The sequence below is a fragment of the Labrus mixtus genome, chromosome 17, assembly GCF_963584025.1.
Source record: "Labrus mixtus chromosome 17, fLabMix1.1, whole genome shotgun sequence".
Lineage (NCBI taxonomy): Eukaryota > Metazoa > Chordata > Actinopteri > Labriformes > Labridae > Labrus > Labrus mixtus.
The window spans coordinates 5,070,021-5,097,083 of NC_083628.1; the positions used below are offsets into that span (position 1 = coordinate 5,070,021).

Consider the following 27,063-nt stretch of genomic DNA (forward strand, 5'->3'; position numbering starts at 1 on the left):
CAAACATGAATTCATACTTTGTTTTACTTCAGTCAGTGATTGTTCCCCCCCCCCCCCCCCCCCCGTGATTTTCAGGGAATTTGCACGTTGGAAGGTGAGGAACACCGCCATCGAGAGAAGGGACCTGATCCGAAACCCGGTCCCGCTCATGCCAGAGTTCCAGCGCAGCGTCCGCTTGCTTGGCCGAAGACCGACGACTCAGCAGTTCATCGACACCATCATCAAGAAATATGGAACCCATATTCTCATCTCGGCCACCCTGGGAGGTAGGAGTCCTTCACTGGTTTTATTTCTCTCATTTCCATGCTTGAGTTTTTAGGCACTGATTGAAATGCTTCCAACACAGATTGTAGTTTTCATATATGTTACACTGAAGGGTACTACTTTTTTGTATAAGTTGGAGTCATTCCTTTTAGAAACATAATTTCTTGGGCTGCAAATAAAACTTGAGTACATTTTATTAAACAAGGTTATACCATTATAAAAGGCCTTTAAAGCTCCTGTGAGGAACTTAGTTTTGTTGATGTTGGCAACCCCTGTGGACAAAGCATTACCTCTTATTCTTCTCTTCTTTTGACCTTTTTCATGTGTGAGTTTCTTTCTTTTAGGGCGGGGGGGACTTATATGCCTTTATTAGAGACAGGACAGTGGATAGAATCAGAAACCAGGGAATGACATGCGGGAAAGGACCCACAGGTCGGAATTGAACCCATACCACCAACATCTAGCACTGTAGCCTCTGTTCATGGGGCGCACAAACCAGCCACAACAACTAGGCAACTGGCGCCCCTGTAGTGTTTATTTTTTAAATTAAGATCTGGTCCTACCCACTTCTAACAGTCAAATGTATCAATCATTAAGAATCTTTTCTGTGGAGAAAAAAAAAGTGTTTGGCAGTTAATCACTTTGTCTGACACATACCCCGCTGCAGGAATTTTAGGCATTCAAATTGTTTGTTTCATAACCAGTTCAAAACTCCCTACAGGAGCTTTAAAATCCCCATTAAACTGAACTTCAAGAATATCTCATTGCTGTGTCATGACTTATTTCTTACTGAAACAAAATAGAAATAATCACAAGAGAGAAGGCGGGACATAATGTTGGGATGAATTTGATTGGATTCTTAGCTTCCACAAAACCTTTAAATTGGCCGAAACGTCACTAAGTGCAGGATGAGTCCTCAGACATTTGAAATGTTTTACAGGAAGAGAAGATACAGTTATTTTGGTGTAAAAATACTCACATAATACTTGGCCGATACCTGCAGATAAATAAACATCTAACACAGGAATGCTGGATTATTTGTTATTTGTGTTGAGGCATGTTAAAGGCAAGCACATATCTGACATTTATTTCGACACTTATGGTATAAGAACAGGTGAAAACAATCTGGAAATAAAACATAAAATGATCATCCCAGATAATCCATGCGACACACTATGAAACAAGGCAGACACCGGAAAAAAACAACCTAATTCATGCAATATGTCCCTGACTGTTAAAAAGATAAATGTCACTTTCAATGACTCTCCCTATGATGTACTTTGAAACTGCAACACCATCGTGTCTGGGATTATTCATCCCTCTGTTTGCAACAATGTCAAAACAGCTCAGTGAAGCAGTTTGGGGTCAAGTTGTTCTCCAGGGTGTTGAAAAAAATAAAATCCCCCCTACAGCAAAAAAAAAAGAGCTGCAGCTACATCACAAGAGGGCAGAACAAAGCAGACAGGAGAAATGTTCACAAACCAAATGACTCTCCTCTGAAGCAAGATTATGCTCCCTTAAAATGACCACGTTGAAAGACAAGTAGATTTACTAAACCATTTTAATGAGACATATTAGTGCCAGATAAGCACTTGCATCCACAAAGCAAGGCCAATCGGAGTACAGCTTTATGGATGATCAGCATGCTAATGTTTGGCCTTTGGTTACACAGCCCTTAGATTTACCTAGAAGTCGAAAGTTCCTTCATAAACTAGATTGTAAATGGATAATTACTATATATATATATATATATATATATATATATATATAAAGCCAACATTTTAATTTATAGCAAAAGCTTTTTACAGGTTTGTGGAGTCATCAGTTGTCCATTTTTTTGGGTGAATTGGAAAGGTTGACTCCAAACTGACCAAACAGAAGTACCACTCGATGCTCTAAAGAGGTATTTCATCCTCTCTATCTGAGTGTACTCTGGAGGTGACCCAAACTCTGGGTTGCACTATTTTAACTACTGTCTAGTCACCAAATCTTATTGCCAGTGAACACAAAAATGATTAGTAATAATAATTATGGCACAATAATGTTTTTTAAAGGAAAAATGTGGAATTGGAACGCACCATAATTAAGCGCAAATAAAGTGCAAGTGACAGACAAAATTGTCCTTGTCTCGAGCTACATTGTTGTGTTAGCGTGCTAATGTTAGCGCTCTTATTATTAGTTATTATAGTTATTTGTTCCTTTAGAAAGAGGCATTTTCCTTCTAATCACATTAGTGATGTGGAAAAATAGCCTGTCAGTGGTGGTCTTGATTTACAATCTGGAGTCCACCCTGTCTGAGAACGAGACAAGACCGAGTCAAAATGCTTTCGATTCCAAGACGAGACCGAGACCTTCAAAGAGTGGTCTTGACACCAAGACCGATTTTGAGTACTACTACACTATAGGCAAATGACACAAATTTGATTGCAACATGCAGGTTCCAGCAGACCTGGAAACAAATTCATCTTCAGAATCAGCCGCCTATAATGCTGCTTGGACTTTATTCACACAACACCCCCAGACCATTACAGTCATACATATGGTAATTGCATTGCAACGTACATGCCGAATATAACCTGAAGATAATCTGCTTCATAAGTACTTGCACTCATGGACCTTTCAGGTAAACGGAGGGGGGGAGGGATGATTATCATAATGTATTGCTCAGATCCATCAACAGGCACTGGGTTATTAAAGAACACAGTAGAAGAACAATTAGTATGTCGACCACTTTTGGAAAATAGTGGTAACACAAATGTGATTTTCATGGAAACATGTTTTTTTCATGAAGCATTTTTTAAAGTTTGTCCAACCAAAACAATGTAACAACCCTGCAATTGTAGGCAAATACATTTCTGTATCACACTGAATTTCCATTTCCTAAAAGGTCTCCAAATGAAGAGTAATAAACGGAGGGATTTTGGAAGTACCTCCCAAAATAAAAGTTAAGCATCCCTGCTGTCCATGTCTAAATATAAATGGCTTCTCCCTCGATTCCCTTATCTTATCTCAAGCTCGAAGGGATGCATGAAGGCAGCTAGCAATGATTACTTTTCCAATTGCATTTCAAATATATAATTAGTAAGATAATCCCAAACCCTGTATTATATAACTGTATAAATGAAACACTTCTAGTAGTTGTTCCAGTTGTGACGGTTATCCCCTTTGTAATCTCACAATCAAATTGCTTTAGATAATTAGTCACGCTTCTGTGCTCATGTTTTCACTCTCATTGATATAACACTGTACAGACATACTTGGATCATGTAACTCAACACATGCTAAACTGTAGAAAAGCTCCTGTTGGCAACATTTAGTTCCTTTTTTCTTGTTCTGTTCATGCATGGGTAGTATTTTCTTAACTGGGGTGGCCCACCTGGTGCATTGACTTATGCAGGGGTGGCATGAAGTTTATGTGCAAACAAACACAAATTAATGTAATACTTTTAACCTTTCTATTCCAACTATATAATAGTATGTAGGCCTACTTATAAGTAACACGATTTGGAAACTTATAAATCTTCTAAGTGTGATTCTTTTGGTTCTCAAAAACAAAGAACCACGTCAAAGTTACAATTTAAAGATAGAAGATTGCATGCAAACGCTTGTACACTGCTTATATTGCAAACATACATTTGTTGGCAGTTACGTCCATTGCAAGTTAGACAGTGTGAGTTTTTCCTCGGAAACCATTAGCCTGTTGAAAACAGCCAGAATAGTTGATTTGTAACGCCTCTGATTAGGAGAATTACCAATGATATATTTAGATTTTTGGGTGGCACCTTGGGTGGCCAATCAGATTTCAGTGGGGGCCCATGCAACCCCTGGCCAACCCCCTGGACACGCACCTGCTTGTTTACATCAGGGTAGTATATAGTGGGGAGAGCAGGCCCGTTAACCAGCTACAGCCCTGGTTGGTGGCAGGTGGCTGCATTGCACTTTGAACTTCACTTTATACCAGCATCAAGAGTGGAAATATCAAATATGAATCATTTGTTTAACCCACTAGTAATTCTCGTGTTGACTAGGGTGCTGACGTTTAAATGTCTCATACTAAACACACACATCCCTAATCTTAACAGTCAACCATATCAATGACTGCAAATAGGGATGTAAGAGATGTAAAAAAAAAAACTGTAATTTTCTGGCAGCCTGCTATTTCAGGCACTAAAAATTACAAAATTGAAATACTTACTCTTTTCGCTGATTGTCTTGTTTGCTTTTGTAGATCATAATGAGGCATCATTATTAATTTCAGTCTGGTTAATAACCAGTTTAAAAACTCCTCATGGGAGCTTTAATTAGCATATTTTTGTTGAAATGCTCAGACTTCAGAAATAAATTGAACCTATATAGTGACCTTTTGTCTTCAGGAGAGAGGAAGAGCAGAGAAAGTCCAGTCCTCATTTCTTTTTTGAGACTTTCAACTCAAACCACCAAAGAGTTGGCAGAAAAAATAAATCAGGCCGGAGACTTCTTTCTCTCCAGAATATTGCAGTCCACTTAATGTCAAACACCAAGCTTTAATAATTTAGCCAAACTGTGCAAAAGGGATATCAGGTGTGAAGGGTTAGAGCTGCAATATCGCACACTCCATTCTGCAAGACGGTTCATGCTGAGACTCTCATTTTGGAAATTGGAAATACAATATTGGGCTGAAATTTAATACGAAGGTTGAATGTAATTAAGTGTGGCTAAGCTAGGAAGACCGCCACCGCCACAGATGCACCATGTGGCTCAAATTGGAGAACAGATCACTGTATCATTTTCAACCACAGCGTCCTTCCTAATATCATCGTATTACACCAACATTTAATTTTCCTTTTTATTTTTTTTGATTTCTTACCTCTCTCTGGCTGCTCTTCTCCATGTCTGAGTTATCACCTTATTATCTTTAACCTTGAGGCCATTTTGTTTGAAGTTATGGGTCAGTGCCTTCTTATCTCAATCTTGGGACTGCCCATTATAGACACTGTGATGTGAACCAATAAATGTGCACACTAGACTCGTGATAAAGTGCAAAGGAGAGGCTAATTCTCTCTTTAGCTACCTACATTTTCTGGTCAGAAGTGTCATGATAATCCTGAGAGAGGCAAGAAGTGAATTATCTTTTTTTACCACCATGTAGAGATGAGATGTCAAGTGGAAAAAGCCCCATTAGAGACCCCCTCCTCTGAACTAAATAGAATTGGTTACAACGAAAGACCACTGAACCATTTCTTTCTCGCACAGCTTTTTCCCCTTAAAGATACTACAGTTTGTGCGATGTAGCAAATGGACATAGCTCTCTTCTTTAGGAGGCACTTGCATGAAATGCTACTATGAGCTGCATTAAGCTTCAATAAGCACAGAAAAATCAGGACCATGCTTGGATTTTGGAAGTACCCAATTAAACACAAAATTTAAGTTATTACCTTCTTGACTATGTTACAGTAGCTTTGCTGGTGCAAATTTTACAGACCTCTGCTATCCTACATTCGGTGGTTGTGATGCAAAAGAATATCAATGCAGCGTCACAGACAGAGCAATTGCAAGATAGCAAACACTTAAGTAAGCAATGCACAACTTAAATAATTTGAAATACAGCTTTACAAATGTTTTTGGATAAAGCAAATGCGGTCAACACATTTGTTTGTCCTGAAGGATACAACTAATGTGTTTTTTGATGAGTTACTTTGAATGTATACAAAACCAAAAAAAAATCACCAAAGGGCGCATTTAAGGGATTGTCAAATAAAAATAAAAACTTGAAAGATTAAGTTAGGGGAAGGAAAATAAAATGATAAGAGTTGAGGAAACTCTTTTTATGTCCTCTCTCTTAAGACTTTTTATGACTTTTTCCTTCCCATTTCCTCTGCCACTGCTAATGATGGAGACTGTTTGGACCTCTAAACGTCATTATGGTTCCCCATTCTTTGTCCAATTCTTAAAACTTCAGCTCCAAATTCAGCACTTCATTGTTCATCTTTCCAACAATTCAAATGAGACTTATTCATGATTTGTTTTATTGGCCCGTTGCATCTTTTCATTGCAAAAGTAATGGGGCCTACAGTGCCTGGAAAAGTAAGTGTCCACCTTGGGTGTCAAAAAAATGAAGCCACTGCAAAGTGCAAAAAATCAGCAGTTTTCTGAGAAAACCAGGTAATCCTGTTAGCATCCCATGTTAATATGTCAATTTTTACAGCCGCAATAAACCTGTTGACAGCCTGGTACAAGCACAAATTAATTCTCAATAGCTAATTTCTGTACTGGTGAAAACTCTCCTAGACTCATCCATTTTGATTCTACAAGGTTGATGGAATTCTTCATAAATTAGCATGAATTTTGGTGTGGGTGAGTTGAGTGTTGTAGTTTGCCATGGGGCTTAAGGCCCGCCTCAGCGCTAACTCTTTGCCTGTTACTAGAGATTAAGTCAAAGTTAGGTGGAGATAGTATTTCCAATATGGTGACCACCATCGTTTGGGTTCATAACACCTCTTCAGAAAGCAATCAGTGATGTTACAGAGACTACGTCCATGTTTTATACAATCTAAGCATCAATACAGAGTACTCAGTGACAAATAACTGTGTTGGAGAAAACCCTTTGTTTGCTAAGTCTGGATACATGACACAATTTACTCTTTTTTGTTAACCTTTTATCTGCTTCATGTAGTGTGGAACTAGCTTAGTGTGCAGCCGGACAGTGGCTCAGTTATTGTACATTGGTTGTTGCATATCCACCAGTATAAGGAGCTACAGATATCTGTGTCTCATTAATTCATATTATGACAACTTTCAAAATTAAAACATTCTAATTGTAGTTCTTGGAGTAAGTAAATGTGTGTAAATGTGGTACTGTAGTAATGCCAGGGTTAGCTTCATTCTGAAATGATTGAACAGAGGAAGATTGTCAGTTACTCTCTATGTTAACACAACTGACTGACAGCATCTGCAAAAGATGTTTTGGGAAACAAGCCTCATTTGCATGCTGCCTCTCTGCTGTCAGAACATTTTAACTACTGCATACAACCTGGAGCCGAGTTTATGTGGATGCTTTAAAGAGGCATCCAGCACGTGTATTTTGAAGTGCAAGCATATGACCCGACTGCATCCTGGTGTGCACACCGCGCGTGGGAGACTTGAAGTTAAAAGAGAACAAACACGTCTCAGACTTCCCCAACAAAAGACGCCACAGCTGTGAGTCGACGCTCCAGAATTTGACTTCAGTTCTGAAGCCGGTGCTGGAAAACACATCAGAAAGTGTTGACACGGATGCTTAACATCTTTTGTTTGCCTGCAGCCACTGAGAACAATACTGTAGGTGTGGTGTGTTTATTTACAGTACAATCAAAACCTCTCTTTGTATCAGGGGCTACAGGATGAGGACTGAGAACAGCGCAGGCAAGGTTGTATGTAAATGCTAGAGAGAGAGAGATATTCAGAAACAGTGTGAAGGACAGATTTGCATTCTGCTAAAGCTGTGAGGGACATAATTTACCACATCTGTCATTGCAAATTTCTCATATGTTTGAATCCTGGTGTTTGTACAGAGGGGTACACAGAATTTAAGTCAACAGAGAGGAACGATGAAAATGCTCATAAAAATGTGAACTGCAAATTTGCAATTGGGTTCACTTTAATTATATCTTTGATCTTTAATCTTTGAAGATGCACAAATTATTCATAAAGGACAAAAAGACTTAACATAACTCTTTCCAAATGCATGGTATCTGATGATTCTGGCTGCTAATGTATATTATACAAGCGCATAAGAGGACAAAAATGAAGTTTTTTATTGGTATGTAATGTTGTCTAAGACTATAAAAGATCAAGAAAAGTTGTACTGCATACCCACTGAGTGATGTCTTTGATTTTTTACGTCAACAAGCTATATGGAATAAGACTTTTCATTTGGGAGTGACTGTATCTCAGCCCTGAAGATTTTCCCTCCCACTCTCAAGTGAATACTCAACCTATATGATGGGATTAGAGGCCTTTGCAGTGCAACAGTCTTATGCGCTCAGCTCCAGAGAGGAAGAAAGTACTTTATCGAATTGACTCGTGGTCACTGAAGCCTGAGGCTAGAGTTCATATGCAGAGTGCCGGCTGTGCTCTGGGCTGTAAGCAGAAGACTACTCACATAAAAACCTCACAGAACAACCTTTGCCACATCATACTTGAAACTTTTTTTATTAGTTAGGCACTCTTGTTTTGCTTCCAACATATGAAGTACAAGGCATAATTGAGCAGCAAGAGCTTGGCTATCTCAAAGTCTCAGCCACACTAACATAATATCTGTTGCACAAAGCAGGAACCAAGTTATAGTTGGGCACAATTGGGTCTGATTTATTCATATTGTTTTTTCAATATATATTGTGTATGAAGGTTTATTTTTATTTTAAGAGGTCTCTTGTGCTAGGATCTTTTTTTGTTAATATAAGACAATATCATCTGCATAACACACTATTTTATTCTCCATCCCATTCAAAATGGGGTATTCTGCTGTTCTATAATTTAAATATCAAAGATAATGTATTGATACACTGTTGAATATGTATTATTAACTTGGGCAAATTTTCAAATGAGTAGGTAAATATATATCCCTCTGTCGTCAAAGCGCAGTCTGCAGGCTGCTCAGGTTTCAGACTGTTCCAGACAGTTTTTATCTACCCTGGAGATTTTTCCTAGAATGTCACACCGATGTAACTGATTGGCGGAGCCTGTTGTTACCATGGAAATGTTCACTGCCCTCGGAAATTTCGGCTGTCTGAAATTATTATTATTAACATTATAAATGTATGGTGTTCACCCAAGGCTGGCTGCAAAATTGTCCAATTGAATTAAAAAGGCCATTTTTTCCTTGGCCACTTACTTTGCCAAATGTTGCCATTTTCCTTTGTTATATAATCAAAAGTGTCTTGTGAAGTGTCTTAAAATAACACCTGCCATTGTCAGCACTTCATAAATACAGATTGATTGATTCATTGAACTATTTCCATGAATTGCAGCTTTTGGCTTTTCATCTCTTTTCTGTGTTTTTTCAGTTGGAGAAATATTGTGTTGGAGTTGAGAGAAATCTCATTTATACATTTTCTTTTAAATAAACATACTTTTTATAAGGCAACAATTGATTATTTTCCCAATTTCTACCCAAAAAATACAGATAGAATGCTTAAAAATAAGACATAATAAAATTGCTATGTGTTTGGGTTCATCTATGTTTGCATACTCTGAATAAATATGGTTTGTGAAAGTCATTTGAAAAACAGAAAAACTAACAATTACATCCATTTGCGTCTTTCCTCTGCTCTGTGCAAAGCAGTGCTGTTTAATGTTCTCCATAAAATGACCCACATTTGTACCATAACCACCAAATGGAGCACTCCCAGCCATTCCATTACTTTAAAAACCCTACTTGCACTCCTAACCCTCATCCACATCCATATGCATGCACACACACATGCAAAAGAAAATGTACATATGCAGTGGAGGCATTTGCACACTTGCACGCACACCCTTAGCGATTTTGAGGTGAAACAGTACGTTGTTTTTAAATACCTCTCAGCTGTAAACACATAAGCTCTGCATGAGCTGATTAATTCTGGCAGCGTGCCAGTGTGGTGCCTTGTAATAATGTTACACAATGTATTACTTACAGGAAGGTGCACACAGATGAATTTTTTAAAGCCTCCAGGGTAATGATTTTGCCTGACCAGCAGCAATAACCACAAAATATTTATGCACAGAAGACCTCCTTTATGCCACACTAAGTTACAATAGGAATAAAAAAAAAAGGCCAGATCAGGGGCTTAATGTGCGACCATTATTCTTGTGCAGTAGTGTAAGTCAAGTGTGTGTAAGTAACTTTGCTAACCCCCGAGGGTGCGAGAGCATGGCAGCGTCAGAGAATGGAGGCCCTCACCCGTTCAGTGCTTGTACTCTAACCAGGCATGAGACATTGGCCCTGACTGCTACCCACCCCTGGTCACGGTCACCACAAGTTAAGTGACCAACTCGCTATGCATCACTGGGGGCCAAATAAACATTCACATCACTGGGAACCTGAACATATGTGACATGCTCTTGAACCAGTTCCAGGCATATGGTGTGCCTTTTGAGCAATAATCTTGGAAAGGCAAGGTTTTTTCTGAGCTTGTGGAATATGAATTGCTGTTTGCTTGTTTGCTTTTTGTGCGTCTGTTTTTGCTCGTAGGAACGAGAGATGGGGAAATATGATGTGTATCGAAGAAGAGGCAGCTCAACCCTTTTATTGTGTGTCAACAAACAAACATATGAGATGCAAATCAGAGAGATTGTCTGGTGCTCTGTAAATATTTGGCCCTCTTTCTACTTGGAGCGCTCACATTCTTCCCCTTTGTCATGTTCGCATGCTGACTTAAAGGTCAGTGGTGCCGTTTAAATTACAATCCCTGCATTTCTTTCCTGTGGACATTCAAACTTGACGTACAGAATATACAGTACTGGACACACATTCAGAGAGGGTGAGGGCTTTTTTTCGGTTATTTTTTATTCATAAGGCAGCCTTTATGGGAAGGGATTAGAGACATGCTGTTTTTTTGTGTGCATAATGAGTTATATATTCACAGCAGTTTTGACCTCAAAACAGTGGAAGTGATTTGAAATTCACATCACACTTGAAGTCTTTACATCAGCGTATGAGAAGTATTATGGGTGCACATTAGAACCTACTGAGACAAAGCCCACAACTGTAATCACCCTTCAGAATTGTTTGGCGTAGTTCTGGGAAATAGTTAGTTCTTATAAATAGTTCTATCACCAACAGGGCTGCAACCAGTTTGTTGCGGTTTGTTAATAAGGGTGATGGGGCACCGTCCCCCTCCAAGCATCAAGGGAAGAAAGTCTATTTAAACACGTTAAACTTTAATTAGAGAATGCGTACAATGAACCTGGTAGTCTTTCAGCTCCTGTCAGCTTTCATTAAAAATTCATACTGGTTAATTTCTGTGTGAATATTTCCATTGAGGGGCACTGGCCAAATAGAAATGTATATAATGTATATTGCCAAGCAGGTGACCTGAGGACTCTCTCTCCTGTGCCTCAGTGGGTAGAGTCGGTCGTCTCTCAACCGGAAGGTCTGGGGTTTGATCCCCAGCTCCTGCAGCCACATGTCCGATGTGTCCTTGGGAAAGACAGTTAACCCCAAGTTGCTCCTGCTGCTTTGGTTGCGGCGTATGAATGTGTATGAATAGATAAGTTAATACTGATGGACACATAGCAACCTCTGCCGTCAGTGTGTGAATGGTTAGCTGTGACATGCGGTATAAAAGCACTTTGAGTAGTTAGAAGACTGGAAAAGTGCGGTCCAAGGTTTGTCTCACATTAACAGGGCTCAGCTCTTTGCGCCCCAGACATGTCCATTGTCATTGGAAGCAAATTGGTGTCGTTCAAGTAAAATCCTGAGATCAGATCTGAAATGCATGTTGGGTTTGGAAAAAGGACATAGTCTTAAACTCCAATATAACCTGCCCCAAACTTTTGTATGAACAATAAGAGTCCCAACATCAGTTACTGTCATAGACTTGCCATAGCTACTGGCTCATCGTGATGTGTGCAGACTTGGCCAATGTAAGGTTTTCATCTTTGGTACAAATAAAAGACACAAAACAGATCCTCTCTATGTTTAAAATAGAAAAGCAAGAAAGGAATATCTTCATCCCTCTCTATAGGCAGCGTGAGTATCACTACACAGGGTCATACATTTGATTGAAATATATAGATGAGTGAATTTATTCAGCCATCCAGATTGAAAAAAATAAAGTGTTGGAACTCTGGTTATCGAGGAACATGTCAGACAATGCCACAGTAAAGATAAACAGGTACAATACTCCTCAGGAGGATCTGCGTGGTTATAAAAGCAGCTGCAGCGGCTCCTGTTCTCAACCCTATTTTTTTCTCAAATTGTCCAGGCACTAATTAAATCTCTGCAATCTGAATTGTTCTTTCATATCTGCGTGTTTGTATTTAATTTGACTCTTCCCTTCCTGAGGTAGCGGGAGAAAAGAAAGATACCGGACGTGATACATTTGTTCTCCACAGGATGAAACTCCTGTGGTATTTGGAGGGGGGGGGGATATAATATCACTAGACCTCTCATGGAAATAATTCTATCCCAATAGGGGTAAATCCGGGGACAATTCTGGGGATGGTGCCAGGTGGGGATAAAGCAGGAAATATTGAATCTGTTCCTGGAAAACTGGGGCATCCGGTTTCTCAAACTGAAGCTGCTGGCATGGTATTTAGACCTCTGACTTATCTCTACTTTTAGGAGCTCAATTTGCAGTGGAGATAAGCCTGGATGGGACAATTCTCACAAATTATATCCAAAGGATGCTCATGCTATATATGAAATACACCTACATTTAGGTAATTTATTCAAATGCAAGGCTGAGTACTTGACTTGCTCTTGTGCATCAACCCCTCTAAGTTCACTCCCCCTCATGAACTTAAGAATAATCCTGACCATTTTCCATTCCCTTGTACTTCCTGTAGGAGAGGAGGCGCTGACGATGTACCTGGCCAAGAACAAGCTGGACAGGAAGCTCGTCAATGCTACTCAGAACGTGGAAGCCCTTCATCAGCTGGCCTCGTCGTACTTCATAGACCGTGATGGAACGATGAGGAAGCTGCATGAGATCCAAATCTCCACCAATGCCATCAAGGTTGGTGCACACTCCTGAAGCGCACTAACCACTAGGCAACCAGTGCCCTATGTTCAGTGTCTTGGGTATTTTTCACATACTGCGGATCTCTCAGTTGTTTGCGTACTGCATACTGCATTTTAGCCAAATCAGATGTTCCTACAAGTATAGTGGGAAGTTTCGAAAACAGCCAGTCTCTTCTTTCCTTTTTGGGCATCAGATGAAAAAAAGAAAGAAAACCAGATTCTTGTGCACATAGGCTGATGCCATCAGAGGGACTAAGGAGAGGGGGCTAGGGAAAGCAGTTGTAAAATATAAATAACATCAAGTAAAATCAAATTGGCCAGAGTTTTGGGATACCCATCCCATATGACCATGTCCCAGAAATTAGGCCAAATGTTAAATGTTGTTTCAGAAGAAGATGGTGGATCAACACACACATACATAGAAACGATATGGTTACAGCTTTTAAGTGACAGCAAAAACATGTCCATAATGGCAAGGTCATTCTCTCTAACTCCTCCCCTTTATTATGCAATGTGTAAGGCACAATGTAGCTAGCATGTAACTAACTAGCTAATAACCTTATTCTGCCGCAGTAAATGTAATACATAGGCCTATATTTACACAAAAAAAAACACGATAGATATTGCAACACTTAAGTTAAATTTAAGAAGAAGCTGCATCATTTGCAATGGATTGTGGGATGGGTCAATCCTTGATTAAAAAAAAAAAGTATGTACACAATCTTATACCTTTGCCCTCTATTTTTCAATGCAGTTTTTGCGCCACATCAAATGTAATATAGTCAGCCCCTTGATATAAGGATTTTTTGAAATATCAATGGAGGATTTAAATGGAGAAATTAACTTCCCCAACCAGACTCGCAGAAAAAATAGGCGTTCATTGTTGAGTTCTTTTCACTTCATCCCATACCTACCTCTATTACAACGAGGCATCATTATTAATTTCAATCTGTTGCAGAAGCAGTTAAAAACTCTTCACACAAACTTGAACCAAGTGATTTAGAGAGAAATCATTAAAAGCACACACTTTAAGGGCCTCAGTACCTGCAAAGGGTGTTTGTTTTTTAAGGACACAGATTCAGAAAACACCAACAAAGCTGCAGGTAGATTTGTATTACCTGTCACAGTCAAATTTAACCAACACAGAGTGAGTTAGCTGGTGATAATTTCAAGCCCAGGTGATCATAATTATTTAGACCTGTCTGCTTTTTCCAGGCTGCAAGCAGCCAATTTTGAGCAGAAAGCAGATTGCAGATCTGAAAATAGTCTGCACCCGAGAGAAATTGGAATGTCAGCCGATGGTATAGACTTTTATCCTGAAGCACTGCATCACCTCCTGCAAATATCAATGAAAACTATCTGTTTGACTTCAGACTTAGATATTCTGCAATTAGGGCTTTATATTATATTATTTTAATATAAAAAATCACTCTCAGACAGACTAACTAAAGGCTATAGACAGCCATCAATGAAAGTGCTTCCTTTTTCTGTTACAGATTCATTTCTTACTTATTAAGATTTCTTTTTATGTTTTATGCCTTTATTTAGAGACAGGACAGGGGATATAGTAGGAAATTGGGGCGAGAGAGAGTGGGGAATGACATGAGGGAAAGGAGCCACAGATTGAAATTGAACCCATGCCGCCCGCTTGGAGGACTACAGTCTCCATACATGGGGCTGGCACTAAACAACAGGCTAATGGCGCCCTGTGAAACGGATTTCTTTAGAGATGAATCCCAAACCTAGAATCACATAGTAGGGATTTATATTTGTGCATAAGGTTAAAGATACCATCAGGCAGTTGGACTAGCGGTTAGGTCGTGCCCCATGAGGCTATAGTCCTCAAAGATTGCAGCATAGGATCCAGTCCAGCCTGTGGCTCCTTTCCTCCCAGTCATTACTCACTATATCCCTGAAACTATCAATTTACTTAAAGGTAACACATTATACAAAACACACTTGTTACCATGTTTTTCTAACACTAATATGTGTCCCTCCTACCTCTCTGGCTTTTACCTGCTCCACCTTTCAGAAAATGTGTGCTCAAACGGACCGTTTGGAGATTTTCCCTTCATGACATCACAAAGGGCCTTAACCCCTCCCCCATGGTGGGTGACACTCCCACAGCTAGGTGTTTGTTCTGACCTCTGAGTCTACCGTCTTACCGTAAACAATAGGGCATGTAGCGAGAAAGCCCAAGCCCTTCCAGAGAGGGGCCGTGGTCAGACACAGCTCGTTTACATTTAAATCTACGGACTCAGCCTGTTCTGAGCAGGGCTGAATTAAATTAGTTAATAGGCATAATGAAATACAGGATCACAGTGGATTTATGGCAAAACAAACCTTCACAGACATGTTTTGGGGAGCTCTGAGACTTATTTAAACTTGTTGAATAGGAGGATAATATGTGACCATTAAGTAAAATTGATTCTTTCCTTAGTTCAAATGACTGCAATTGATGCAAATTATGTCTGCCTGTTAACTGCAATTGCCATTATGTTCTAGCATCAAGCAACCAAACTAAGATATACATGCCTGTCCATCTGTGAGAAAGTGCACAGATCGGCGACCGTCAAGTATTAGTACACATCTAACTGCTTGGTGTAACGTAGCTGGTGTAACCGACCTTTTAGTTTGCAATGCAGAAGGACTGTAGGCTCTCTTGGGGCACATTGGACACACATACTACAGAGATCCATGAAAACTTTTTAATTGGTTGATATAAACTCAAAAAGTTGCCTTACAGTTAAGATTTTAATACATTTTTGTTTCTGTGGGAGGATTGATGCCCCTTTCTCAGCAAAGTCACTGAATAGTTGTAAACTTTGCTAGAAGTCTGAAACTCCCACACAGCTGCTGCCACGCACCTGTGCCTGCACACCTGCACCAAAAAAAAAAAAAAAACTCCAATCCAACTCTCCCTATATACCCAGCAATGCTCCACCTCCCTGTCTCCATTCAAGGAGCACCTTCCCTCGCTTTTTGTTTTCATGAGTGACAAGTGGATTAAGGGGCTCTGGCAGATGAGACTCTAGGTAGCAGGAAGTCAAGCATGACGAAATTAAGCAGACCTGACAGAGGCTGCTGAGTCAGGAAGGCAGGAGGTGTGGAGAGTGTCCACACACACACACACACACACACACACACACATACACACACAGGCACACACACACACGCACACACAGGCACACACACAGTCACATTAAAGTTGTTGCAAAGCTGAGTGGACTTCATGTCTGCTCTGCTGATCAAGGCTGATGGAGCTGTAGCATATGTCAAGAGGTGAGGCACTGTCTAAATGTGGAAAATGGCAAGGAATGGCTTGTTGATTGAGTGAGTTTGTGTGCGAGTTAATGGGGAATGTTGACATGCCAGATAGCTCGTCTTTGACCTATCAGGTAATGCTTCCTCTGAAAGTTTGTAATGACTTGTTAGAAACTATTAGTGGATGCCTCTTGCACCTTAAACGGATAAAATAGACTTGGCTGTGTACACACTCAAGGTGCAGAGTTAGTCTGTTTTTTCTTTGTTACAATTTCCATTTAGACAAAATTATACTGGTAGAAATATATTTCCCATTTCATTTAATTTATTTTTTAAACTTCCTTTAAGAGAATTTTTACATTAGGCACCATTGTTTAATTCCGAGCAAGATTCCTTCCCCCTTCCCTCTCCCCTGCTGCTCTGTGTTCACATTAGTAACATAATTCATATATCTACGGGTCCACTTCCTTGTTTGAGCAGAGTTGCTTCACATCTCCTGCAGACCGATAAAGTACACCATACGCTCCTCAATAAATAAAAAATGAAATCATTTAGGCCCAGTCAAAGTTAATTAAAAACCTTGACATGACGCATCATTTTCTTTCTAATTTTAACCAAATATTACAAACTCTGAATACCTACTTAAACACAGCATGCAAAGCTATAAGTATCTGTTTTGATTTGCACAAAAGAAGATGGACGTATTCTGCACAGGCTGGTACCTGTTGTGAAAGAAATTAAGTGAAATTTCCAATGTAATGGCTTTAAATAGCAGTCGATCATTCACAAGTTTTGTAGAAAATGCATGCCTCTTCGAATTTAAATACTTTAAAAAATATCAGAGAAAACATAACCAAAACTCATGTAAAAGCTGAACTTGCATTCTGGTATCTCGGGACTATAAATAAGTGGAGCACAAATTGCAGTTCTCCGGTCACGTTGCCAGCAGACAGACTGTGATCAGAATGTGCAGAGGAAGCAAAGTCCAGCAGAAGGCATGGATCTATAAACAGAGAGAACAAGGGCTTTGCTCCTCCAATATTGATTCAGCACGGCTGCGAGGACCTGCTTTGGAGTGCAAACTTACAATCAGGATGAAAAACATGTGTCAATACTGCAGATATGTTTGAGACATTTCCTGACTGCAAGTAAGCAGGTTCAAAGGCAAGTTCACTATGTTGTACCAACATTTTCCTTTTTGGACGGCAGCTGTATCTTTAGCCTCTGAAGGATTCCACATCACATTTTTAATTAATGACTATTTCATTCATCAGCCTGCTCATCATTTGTTCTTATTAAGCTCGTTCATTTGCAGCATTTTGCATAAATAGAACAACCAGTTCAATTTTGCTCATCATTTTGTTTCAAGAATAACAGTTTGTTTTATTCATAATAATTACAATTAATGCATGCACTGTGATCAAATAATAATACCAAGTGTTCTTTATTATACAGTAGATCTGTAATTCCAAACGTGTTAAGCAAATCTATGCACATGGCACAATGTTAAACTGCAGATGCAATGAATAAAACTACTGATTATCTGATATGTTCCCTCTTTGACACTAAATACGTTGAAATATGTATGTTCTCTTTTATAAGAAATCGTTTCTCCAGCGGTGATAATTATGAGCCTGAGGTAAATATCAGGGTAAAGATGATAGAGATGGCAGGGGTGTAAGAAGCAATCAGATCTTCACACCAAATTTTCTCTGGCAAAGATTCACAGGGAGCGGTGTGTAAGACAGTAAAAAAAAAACTCCTCATACATGCATGTGCAGGACAGGTTAAGAAATAAGGTAACACTTTGTCCCCAGGGGCTGACACAAAATGAATGTTTTTTACAGAAGGAAGAATGTGACATTTTACACATAAATACAGTAGAAATCAAGTATACCCTCTGTAAATGTCTCTCTGAGTCATGACTGTCTACAATGAGTGAGACGCCTGAGTCCCGCTGGCAGTGTTGTTGTCGGAGCCGTGTTAACATCATGTTGTACATGGACCGGACAGACGTCTCCTCCCTTTGTGTATAAAAGCTGTTTTAGTCAAGGACTAAAGAAAAGAAGAAGAACATACTCACTGCTTATTTAGACATCGTGTCAATTTATGTGCAATGTTAAGCGACAGGTTAGCAGAGTGCTAACATTAGCCTGCTAACACAACAATGCAGGTCACGGGCAATTGCAGCTCGAGCAAAGGACAAGTTCGTCCTCCGCTTGCACTAAACTCCTCCGTGCAAATTCTAGTTGGGGGAGGTTGGAGGTGTGATGCCGGAGGAGAGCGGTGGCTTGTAGTACAGTGGCGGTGTCGCCAATCAGCAGTTTGTTTTGGTTTCATGCTGGTGCTCAAGGGCGACATCTACTGGATCAAAAAGTGTCACATTCTTCCTTTAAGAAAAAGTACTAAAATTAGATGTTTTTGGTAAAACAAAAAAAGTAAAAGTATTTTCAGTGAGATGAATGCAAAGATTAAAGATTGAAGTTCTTGTGTAAAAAAAGGGTCCTTACAAAGGGTGAAGTGAGAAAATATATTCTGTTTTTCTCATTTACAAATGCATTTTTATTAATTTAGGAGTGAGCCAGTGTTATATTCTTTTTAATAATACTGTGTAAATAAGTTCTCGAATGAGTTATGGATATTAAGATCATGAACCATTAATGCAATACCAAAACAACCCACAGAGCTTCATATCCAAACCCTAAAAATATCTTCTAATAAAGATAATTAACATTGGGTGCATACGCCTGTAAATCAGAGACTTTTCATATTCTTACATTAAGTGCCTGTCTGTTGGCTTGTGTTGCTATGAGAAAATCTCCTTTGAAGCCTCCTTCATGGAGAAAAACTAAACCCCTTTGTGAAGAAGTGTTAAATTAGAGGGAGTGAAGAGGTAATATTCTCTCGTTTGGAAACGGCTACATATTGTGCAGATGTCAGGGACAAGCTGCTGGAAGCCCGATCGCTTCAACAAAATGTCCCAAATGGCTCGCTGCCAACTTTCGTCTGGCTCTTCGCCCTGATATCACAGAAGTGTTCCCCGTGATGGATGGAAGTTATCTTTGCAACAAGAAGTTATTATTCTCCTCGAGGGAATTGTTACCTGAAAGTGTGTATTTAAAAATCCAAGTCAAGCAATAGTTTGTTGTCACCAAAAAAAAATCAATGTCCGTATGATTTTTTTTTTAAATTATGGTTTAAGCTACACTATGGCAGCGGTCCTAAAACTTTTTTTTAAACTTTATTATACATTTGTTAACTTCCCCCAACACTGAGTAAGAACCACCGCAGCATCAGTCAAACCTTTATGTGTTATTAACATGTATACAGTAACATGCAGTTTGATGCTGCAGCTAAACAGCAGAGTGTAAGACTCACTTTTAACCATTTTTTTCATCTTAAAAGTGCGCTGCAGGGTGCCGGTAGCCTAGTGGTTAGTGCGAACGCCCCCATGAACTGAGGCTATTGCCCTCCTAGCAGGTGACCCAGGTTCGAATCCGACCTGTGTCTCCTTTCCTGCATGGCATTCCCCACGCTCTCTCCTTGATTTCTGTCTCTCTCCACTCTCCGATCTCTAAAAAACAGGAAAAATAAAGACCAAAAAATAAACTTTAAAAAAGTGGGCTGCATCCTACATACTGGTGTAACCATTTTACGAGTATAAAACGCTGAGACATCACCCACTACGTGACGTAACGAAGTGGTTGAAAATTTGCCCCGATTCTTTGTGTATTGCATGTGACAGCTTCCCTGTGCAAAGCGTGCTGGGACACAAATCACAAGGACAAGGTTAGCAGCGCCATTTTTCTATGGCTTTTCTTCCTCATTAGGTCATAATCATGAACTAAATGAAAACAGCTACACAGCTGCAAAAAAACCATAACAGACATTGCCACACAGGACGACAGTTTATACCTCTGATTTCCTCTGGGAGACCTCCAAACAGACTGCGCCTTATATACCGGTGTGACATAGATTCTGGATTTTATGGTAAACACCTATCTAGCCCAGCGTTAGCAATTTATTTTTCTCAAAGACTGTTTGCTTGTTGAACAAATAAGCAAACAAAGTTGCTGGAAAGATGTGTGCTCATCCTTTTTAAATGGGATGGGGAGGACAATTTAGCATGACAGGATAAATACAAACAAAAAGGTAATCTGCATACATGTAGATGGAGACAGCGATGTGATTCAATCTATTATTATCACTTTCACCTTTAGTTATGTCGGTCTCAGACACATCTTGAGTAGGGTTGCGAGATGTGCAGCTCCAAATCCTCCTTATATACTGGCGTCTGCAAAATCCCTCATTTCAGCTTCTACCTGAAACGGTTCATTTTAAGCTGCTGTCACTTTAAGGCCCCCCTACCCACGTGCCCACCTTCCTCCGATTGGCCAGCTCTCTGTGCAGTCGCCGAGAAATTTCAGTGAGCTTCTGGGTGGGTGTGTCCTTGAAAGAGCTGCCGGTGAACCATGTCCTACAAATTTGCTCCATGTTTTGCTCTGATTCGTCAGCAGAACCTGACGTCAGGACCGCCTGGGGATTACGCTGAAAACTGTCTCTCTTGTGTTTAAAAATACATTGCTGAGGTTTATTATCGACATCTCACATTACATATGTATGTGTTTGAATATCAGCATATGTGTATATTTGTGTCGCAGGAATGTATAGGCTCAGGTTAAAGAAAAAAACACAAACAATTACATTTTAGTTGCAGTATTAATGAAAAGCTAATAATTGCGCATTTGTAGTATATCCAAACAAAATCCATGCTGTGTAATTTTTGCTCCTCTATTTGATTAACAGTGTCATTATCAGACTACTAATGAGACGGCGGAACAGCACGTAAACATCAGGGCAGCCAGCAGGACATGTACGCATCAATCACTGATGACATCAGACATCTGTGCCGGCACTAATGCAAAGCTTCCTCATTAGAGACTCAGTCGTCTTTTTAGCAGTGAGAAATGCAAACAACTGTTTGATTGTTATTGGACTCCTACAGGATTCACACACTGTGCAAGCTGCAGTTGTTGGAACACTGAAAAGACATTATAAAATGATATCAGGGTAAAATGTGTCCATAAGGAAGGAGCACTACTTTTATTGTTGTGATGATAAAGAATATACAAGTCTCTACACTCAAAGTTTGAAGATGTGCTTTAAATAGCCGGGAGCATCTCTCTGAATGGGTGTGTGTCCTTTGTGTAGCCTGAACCAAATTCCTAGCTGCTAAATGATTGGACTGATAGACTACGTGCATAGTGGCTGGCTGAATTGATCAAACCTTTCATCCCTGATACCCCGTTTCTGTCTCCCTGAGCCTTTGCACTGCTTAAGAGGTCTTGGTAGGCGTTAATCAAATCCAACCGTATCCCCGCTGTGCTGCTGGCGCCTTTAGAAGAGGAATCTTTGCCTTGTTATTTACCTATGACTCACATATCTAAGAATACATCAGCTAAAACTAATGCTTTTTGTCCGCTTTTCCTCCCCTGTGCATTAAAAAGTAAACAGCAACCACTGCTGTGTAATGAATAACACATAAAAGTTTAAAGCCGAGGAAGGACAAAAAGTGAATGTGCCTTCAAAGTCAAGTTTTTTTCTTCTTTATCTTGGGTCAAATATGCAAACTCAGAGAGCAACATGTCAACATTTAAGGGACCAATCCCAATCTCTGTTCTACACAATGAGTACTGAACCCACATACAGTAAACTTAACTGATGTTAAACTTACAGTGTATCATTGTATGAGTCTATAAGGGCTCAACATATGATCAAACTTAGGAAAACAATGGGATAATGTATAAATTAATACATTAGATAGCACTGTCTGAATTGCACAAATACTTTTTGGGTTTTGGCGTATAAAGGTGTTTTGCCTTTATATGACAGAACAGTGGACAGAGTAGGAAACTGGGAAAGAGAGGTGGATGTAATGCGGGACAGGAGTCACAGGTTGGACTCGAAACCCGGGCTGCCCGCTTGGAGGACTATACCTCCCGACATTGGGTGTGACCCAAACCGCCAGGCCATACTCATACATCATCATCCCATATTGTATGAATCATCACTTTACTTCCTTCCGAGACACACTGAGCTAAATAGATGTCTTTTTTTTTTTTTTTAAAGGACCATGTACAATATTAAACATAAATGATGCTGATGAGTTGACGATCCCACTCTTGTACCAATTCTTCCACACATCGTCATGAAAGGCTTTGTATGCGATTTTTCACACTTAAATGTAATAAAAATCAAATATATCCTCTGAAAATAACTCTCTGAGTCATGACTGTCTTTCCAAGTCCTATCTTCAGTTTGTTTATATCGCAGGGACGGCCGGCTGACTCCTCCCCTCGCGTATAAAAGTTGTTTAATTGAGGGACTAGAGAAAAGAAGAATAACATACTGTACTTACGGCTTAACTGCGTTTCTAGATTACGGTCATTTCGGGTAAATTTACATGCAGTGTAAATTCTCTAGCATTAACACACAATGCACCGCGAGTTGTTTTGGTTTCATGCTGGTGCTCAAGGGTGACATCTGCTGGATCAAAAAATCGCATATAAAGCCTTTAAATAATTTCTAAGGAAAATAAATAACTAATTTAATAACAAGGATGTGAAATAATGTCCTTTAACATTTATTAAATCAGTAGGGTTTGTCAGTGCAAAAAAAAAGTCAATACAAACAGTGTCCTCCTCCCACTGTTAGCAATATCATACCTTGCTGATAGAAATAAGTGACCTGTGGTTTTTTGTCTTTGTTTGGATGGACCTGATTTGCTGCAAGCGTAGACACCAGTGGGGAGGGAGGGTCATTTTGAATTGAAAATAAGACGCCCAGTGGAGTGGTTTAATGGAAAGAAAATGTCGTTTTTATGAGTGTGTCTGTATTGACTGTGTGTAAACGTGCTCGCATGCTAACAGAGTGTGCTTGTGGACTAGCGTCTGGCTGTGGCACGTGTGCTGCATAATGCATTCATGCATGAAGACTGCATGTATGTACTCCTGCAGGGGAGTGTGCATACTTCATCCCTCACAAGGTCACATATCCATACAGTCACTCTGGAACTGATTTACACCAGCGTTATATATGCAAACATCCACATGATTCTGCAGTGTTTTAGGCAGAAGTAATAGTGTAGCAACTACAGCCGCACCATCAGTTATCCCCATATCACATTCCAGTCATGTGAGCCTCGTGGCAGGTGAGGGAAATTTGTCATGTATACAATACGACCCAGATTTTTTTTTTTGTTGCAAGAAGCCAAGTACGTCTAATTTGCATTCGCCACAAGCAAGCGTGACAGATTTATATGCAGTGTTGCTTGAGTTAAGGACATGAGGGTGCCATGGCTAGAAATGGAAATGCTCCAAAGTTTATCATTCCAAAGTAAATAGATACTTCAAAAACTGCTTTTTATAAATACATGACAAAGAATGCCTAATAAAAAAACATGATGACTATATATCAACACTGTAGAACACTTAGCAATTCCAGCTTCCTTGCATAGCAGTTTTTGACGTAACATCCATGTTTCCATGGCAACGATAAACTTGTTGTATTGACACTGCATTACAACAAAGAAATTACATATTTCTCTGGCTTTGATAACTGTTGAGAATATTTGAGGTAATGTAAGTACTCAACAAATGAAAAATATATAAATATAACAGGTTAAGTCAATTTATTAATTAATTTAAATATTTAGTGTCAAAATTTGAATAAAATTCTACATATTGTACATTGAAAGCATCGTGCTTTGACTGGCTTTAAAACAATTTGATGACATTAATGTAAGCGCAGCTTGTTTTCAAAGTGCTGCATAAGGAATGATCAAATTCCATCCTGGACGTTAGTGGGTTAAATACCTACACAAGAAAAATGTCTAGGTTATCTAAAGAAATGTGCTTTAACGTGTGTTCCTGAAATCTGTCTCTTTTAATGTGACATACAGTAACTCCGTCGCCCCTTGTAAAATGATTCGAACAAGGCAGAAAAAAAAAAAAATGTCCTCTGAGATCTTCAACAGCCAAGCAGGGAGAATTACTGAGGAGCTTGTCTCTTCATTTCTATGTATCCAGAAATAGCAAGTCATTAAGAGAATGGCAGGTGATGGGCATATTAGAAAGGCTCAGCAGAGGTGACGTGTAATGAAGACAGTTCAACTGTACAGTGTTCTCCCTCCACACACACACATCTCGTTCTACTCACCCATCTTTTTTACCTTCAAAACCTTGTTTTCCTTGTCTCGGAAAGCTTCAAAACCAACTTTGTTATTCTCCCCGGGTCTTTCAAGTTGAAAAGGATCTTGGGGACACTGTATAATGTGAGGTTTGCTTTCTGAGAAATGAACTCCTCTCAGTGTGGTTTCGAAAAAAAAAAAAAAGAAGAAAAAAAACCCCGAGTGAGAACACACCGCTCCCATGACAAGTTAAAGGAATTAGAGAAATAATGAGAGCTCCGTGTGCTGTGATAATTTTAATGAACTTGCTGAAAAGGGGCTTTTAATGGCACAAGTGAAGCAGTCAATACATATCCAAGGGTGGTATCCGATTCGAATGATTTCTCCTTCTCCACTCTGACAGGACAGCGGTGCTAATGTAAAGCTATTATTAATTAAATAATAATATAATTATTTATACAAGTCTATAGCGATTCATTATAGCCGTTTCATTGGCTTCCATTCATTATAGCTCAAAGTGAATTAAATAAATCGGTATATAATACTCAAACAATGCTTATTTCAAATGATAATACCATTCAGATGATGTAAAAAATGTATTGATTGGACAGTGTTTGTTAAACAAATTGATCATCTTTGACTGAAAATGACCTCATTTGCAATCACTCTCATTAGGCATGCGTCTTGGGACATTAATCCTACAATTGACGTTCTTAGAGGCCATCAATTATCTCACTTCTCAATACTCCATGATCATATTGTATTCTGCAATTACCCTCCAAGAAGTACAATAATAGCGTGCATTTTTATTTTTTTGGTCCTTTGCCTCCCATGTTGACTCGTCAATGTTTCAAACTCTGTATTAAGGAAACAATCCGAGAGACATTTTCAAACTCCAAGCTCCTAATGAGGTTTTTTAATTGGTGCTTTATTAAAGGCAAGGTGCATTGGAAAGGTCAGCCGGACAAGAGTGAGTTAGCCTGTGTTTGCTAAAAGCAACATGGCCAGTCCTGGCAACGAGTTGTAAGATAAATACACTGTACAGATTTAATACAGCTGCCTAATTAGAGTGGCTTAACTACAGTATGCCACCGCAATATGGGGCATGTGGTGGGGTAGGGAATATCTGCATCGTCACTACCTAGTTTGCTCGCATTAACAGAGCCTGGGTCTGTTGATGGTGGCAATGCTGTTTTGGTTGTCTTGGCAACTAAAGGCCATGTGGTAGGTTATGTAACTTTTGAGTCGGACATAAGAGGGATAATTGGGAAGCGCTTAATCTTTCCTCAGGGCGCAAATATCTTATTTCAAATTCAACAGTTAAAAGGCTATTTGTTTATCCAGCTGCTTTAAGGGTTAAGCTAATATGCTCGAGGTCATATGTTTCCTTGGTTCTTTAGCAGCTGATTATGCATGTAGCTGACAGTCAGAGGGCCCTTATGGAAATCATTATAACAGGGAAACAACAAAGCAGTATTGAGTAAGATACACAGACATATACTTTGGCATGCACGCACACACACACCTGATGTACTGCCGCTGCACTGCTTCCATCCCACCAGGAGGAATTTTTCACTTTGAAAAAAAAAATGAAGTTTGCACAGTCAAGAGAAAACTTTGCTTTCCAACATTTGGAGCTTTGGGAATAGTATGTTTGGTCGCCAACTGAAAAAAAAAAACAGGAACAGAGGAAACTTAGGATCTCAAGTGCATCATCTCTTATTTACTTGGTTAGATGCTTTTCTTGATGACAGATGACAATTATAGAGGATGTTCCAGACTCGTGGTTTCTGACTGCGGGCTGTGATATAGTCTGTGCCCAGTGGGATTCCACTGTTGTGTTCTGCTTAATAATCCAAATCCTTCTAAGTCCCCCTCGGCCCACTTCAGTCCTTTGATTGCTCCTTGTATTTTTATTACGTTATACTCCATTTTCATAATCTGGTGCACAGCGCTCTGTGTGCACGAGAGAAAGAAAAAAAAAAAAGAGAGAGAGAGGGGAACAAGTGCTGCGTACTACTTTTCCTAAAGTCATTCAGATTACAAGGGTCAGTCTCTAATCCATAAAGCTGCATATGTCTGCTTCCAGTCCGGCTTCCAATAATTCTTGGAGGAAAATTACTATATGCTGAACTGGCTGATGCAAGCTGTGCTCATGTTTATGCACAGCCACCACCCCCCCCCCCCCCCCCCCCCCCCCCCCCCCCCCCGCCCGGAAAGTGTATGTGTGTGCTGGCTGCTCTGCCACCGGGAGAACATGTCCGTCGGGGACAAGAGGACAGATTTTCACTTTGCTCAGTCACCATGGATCATGCAACACAACCTTTTGAGGGAAGTAATTCATTTGGCGACAACAAAACACGGAAGAATAGAGCAGCGTCAGCAGCCATCAAGATGGTAGAGTGTGATAGGCAAGTGTAGCCCCGTAATCAATCTGTGTGTGCACTTTATGCAGGGCCACGAGGTGCATTTGCAAAGAACACCGTTGCCAAAGGGAATGACGATAGAAAGCTGCGAGTCAGATGAAAATGCAGAGATACAATCATTGCTCAACTGTTTTAGCATTTAAACACATTACATGACTATTAAGAAATATTTCCAGTTTTTATACAAACAGGAAAACACATTCACTCTATTTCGTTTTGGGATCACACTGTTTTGA

General features: G+C 39.7%; 1 protein-coding gene across 1 annotated transcript in view; it reads left to right on the forward strand.

The window, feature by feature from the left end:
- Positions 1–27,063, forward strand: part of brinp1 (bone morphogenetic protein/retinoic acid inducible neural-specific 1) — a 133,418-nt gene that overhangs the window by 62,725 nt on the left and 43,630 nt on the right. The window contains exons 3-4 of the mRNA XM_061061156.1: positions 76–266; positions 12,775–12,944. Coding sequence (XP_060917139.1) covers positions 76–266; positions 12,775–12,944 — 361 coding nt within the window. The remainder of the gene's footprint in view (positions 1–75; positions 267–12,774; positions 12,945–27,063) is intronic.